Source organism: Zingiber officinale, chromosome 9A (assembly GCF_018446385.1).
Source record: "Zingiber officinale cultivar Zhangliang chromosome 9A, Zo_v1.1, whole genome shotgun sequence".
NCBI lineage: Eukaryota > Viridiplantae > Streptophyta > Magnoliopsida > Zingiberales > Zingiberaceae > Zingiber > Zingiber officinale.
In genome coordinates, this window is record NC_056002.1 from 6,124,111 (window position 1) to 6,127,380 (window position 3,270).

The 3,270-nt window shown below is 54.5% G+C and overlaps 1 protein-coding gene across 1 annotated transcript; it reads left to right on the plus strand.

Moving 5' to 3' along the window:
- The first annotated feature begins 279 nt into the window (after positions 1-279).
- Positions 280-3,270, plus strand: LOC122020156 (subtilisin-like protease SBT1.8). The gene is made up of 2 exons (XM_042577938.1): positions 280-2,222; positions 2,323-3,270. The coding sequence occupies exons 1-2, from the start codon at positions 590-592 to the stop codon at positions 2,976-2,978; spliced, it is 2,289 nt and encodes a 762-aa protein (XP_042433872.1). The 5' UTR covers positions 280-589; the 3' UTR covers positions 2,979-3,270.

Here is a 3,270-nt window from a genome sequence, read left to right on the forward strand (position 1 = left end):
TAAGTATCATTTTTCAATATAGGAAGGAAACTACTTTTGGATGGAAAATAAAAGGGACTTAAAGTTATTTAGCCATAATTTTAACATTTAAATAAAAGTAAGAGTTATTTTAGTCATTTATTATTATTATTTTTTTAAATATAAGGAGGTTAAGTGTTATTTTTTAAATATAGGAGGTAAATTATTTTTGGATGGAAAATACAAGGGTTGAAAGTTATTTAGCCTTTGAATAATTTTAAATTTTGGATGGAAAACACAGGTTGAAAATTATTTAGCCTTTGAATAATTTCAAATCTTGTCCGTGCTCGAGACTGCCCGACCGTGACTCCTATTCCTTGCTGTGCAGTACTCAGTCCAGTGCAGTCTGCGGAGCTGATCGACTGCAGCGCGAGTCGCAGGAGATTTGTGCTGCTTGCCCGTTGCCCCTTTCCACTACCGCTGCCCGTCGCCGACGTCCACCCTCACGTTTTCCTACCGCCTTAACACCGTTTCCACCCTCCCACTTCCTTCCCTTGCTTCGTGTTCATGGCCACGGAGTTCTCTCTCTTCCTCTAGGGCCTTTACGGCAATTGCATCGACGGCTGCTGCCATGGCGAGCGTAGCAGCGTTGGTGTTCGTGCTCTTTTCCTTCGCCGGTAGCTTTGTTTTCTGTAACCAGACGTACATCGTTTACATGGATCCGACGCTCCGCCCGGCGGTCCACCCGACCCACCACGCTTGGTACGCGGCCCACCTTCAGTCCCTCGCCATCGACCCCGGACGCCACCTCCTCTATGCCTACTCTGACGTCCTCCACGGCTTCGCTGCCGCACTCCTCCCCCACCACATCCCCGTCCTCAGCTCCTCTCCGGCCATTCTCCATATCCAACCCGACCCTGTCCTTCATCTCCACACCACCCGCACTCCCCAGTTCCTAGGCCTCGCCTCCGACGCCGCCTCCGCCCTACCCCGTCCCATCGACGCCGTCGAGGCCGCCTCCCGAGACGTTTTCATCGCTGTGCTTGATACTGGTGTCTGGCCGGAGGCTCCTAGCTTCTCGGTTCCCGCGGGCCTCCCTGAGGTCCCATCCCGGTGGCGCGGCGCATGTGAGGCTGGAGTTGATTTCTCCCCCTCGTTATGTAACCGCAAGCTGGTTGGCGCCCGGAGCTTTGCTCGGGGCTTCCGCGCCGCTGCAGCGGCTGCCGGCGACGGCAATGTGAAGGGCAAACCTAAGGAGTACCAGTCGGCGCGGGATCGCGACGGGCATGGAACACATACGGCGTCGACGGCTGCTGGATCCGCGGTGGCGAATGCCAGCCTCCTCGGGTACGCTGCTGGGACAGCCCGGGGCATGGCGACCGCCGCCCGAGTCGCTGCCTACAAGGTCTGTTGGGCTTCCAGCTGCTTCGGGTCCGACATCCTTGCTGGGATCGAAGCCGCCATCGTCGACGGCGCCGACGTGCTCTCTCTATCCCTCGGCGGTAGATCTGCCCCTTACTTCCACGACATCATTGCCATCGGCGCCTTCGCCGCTGCGGATCGTGGCATCTTCGTCGCCTGCTCGGCGGGAAACAGTGGCCCCGGCCCAGCAACCCTAGCCAACGGTGCCCCCTGGATCGCCACCGTTGGGGCCGGAACCCTGGACCGCGACTTCCCGGCATACGCCCGTCTCGGGAACGGCGCGAAGTACACCGGCGTCTCGCTCTACAGCGGCAATGGCATGAGGAAGAAGCTGATCCCGGCAGTGTACGGCGCCGGGAGCACCAACGCAAGTAAGCTGTGCCTTGAGGGGACACTGAACCCTGCACAGGTGCGTGGGAAACTAGTGCTCTGCGATCGCGGGGTGAGCGCCCGCGTCGAGAAGGGGGCGGTGGTGAAGGCCGCCGGAGGGGCCGGGATGATTCTGGCGAACACCGCATCTAACGGGGAGGAGCTGGTCGCCGACAGCCACCTACTGCCGGCGATGGCCGTGGGGAAGAAAGAAGGCGACCTGATAAGGTTGTACATCACCACCGACGCGAAGCCGAGGGGAGTGCTAGCTTTTGGGGGAACAGTGCTAGGGGTGCGGCCGTCGCCGGTGGTGGCAGCCTTCAGCTCGAGGGGACCGAATCCGGTGTCACCGGAGATACTAAAGCCGGACTTCATCGGGCCTGGAGTGAACATCTTAGCAGGATGGTCAGGAGAAGTTGGACCGACGGGGTTGCCCAAGGATCGCCGGAGGACTCAGTTCAATATAATGTCTGGTAGGTGCTCTACAATTGTGGATCAATACTTCTACAATTAAAGAACTTTCATCGAGCCAAACATGTACCTTGTTCTTTTTACCTTCATCTCTGTGTGCAGGAACATCAATGTCATGCCCGCACATCAGTGGAGTTGCTGCACTGCTGAAAGGTGCACACCCTGACTGGAGCCCTGCCGCCATCAAGTCTGCTCTCATGACAACTGCATATTACGTCGACAACACCAGATCTCCCCTTCTTGACGCTGCCGGAGGTTCATTCGCCACGCCATTTGCTTATGGCGCTGGCCATGTCGATCCAGAGAAAGCCCTCTCCCCAGGCCTCATCTATGACATCGCGACGGATGACTACGTTTCTTTCCTATGCTCTTTGAACTACACCATTCCGCACATCAAGGCCATCGCAAAGCGGAACGTCACTTGCTTGCCGAGGCTGTCGAATCCGGGTAACCTCAACTACCCTTCCTTCTCAGTGGTGTTCGAGAAGAATTTGAGGGCCGTAAAGTACAGAAGGGAGGTGACGAATGTCGGCCCTGCAACTTCGTATGAAGTAAAGGTAACTGGACCCGACGATGTGGTTGTGACGGTTAGGCCAACACGCCTTGTATTCGAACGTGTTCATCAGAAGCTGAAGTACAGTGTGACGTTCGTATCGAAGGAAAGGGGGAAATCGAGGGGTGAGGCATTTGGTCGGATCACCTGGGCTAGCAAGCAGCACAAAGTGCAAACTCCTGTAGCCTATACATGGAAGAGGTGAATATTGATTTAAATTCTGATCTTTTCTAACTGCATGATGCAACTCTACCTAATTCTGCTCAGGTCAAGAGAGTTGTTAGCAGAGAGTAAAATCCAAGCTTCTTATTGTTGGTTTCCATATGGTTTTCTTGTTTTCACCGCCCAAAGTTTTAGTTCTTGCAATGCGTTTTCTTATGTAGCCTCAAATTTCCATTTACGCTTTAACAAGAAGCATTTGAGAGCTGGTGGAGCCTTTGCTTCTACAGTGTGTTCTCATTAATCTAATACAGTGCTTCTACAATCATCTTTACAAA

Coding starts and splice junctions, on each gene's coding strand:
- LOC122020156 (XM_042577938.1), top strand. CDS start 590: ATGGCGAGCGTAGCAGCGTTGGTGTTCGTGCTCTTTTCCTTCGCCGGT. Junction 2,223..2,322: donor TCAGTTCAATATAATGTCTG/GTAGGTGCTCTA, acceptor CTCTGTGTGCAG/GAACATCAATGTCATGCCCG.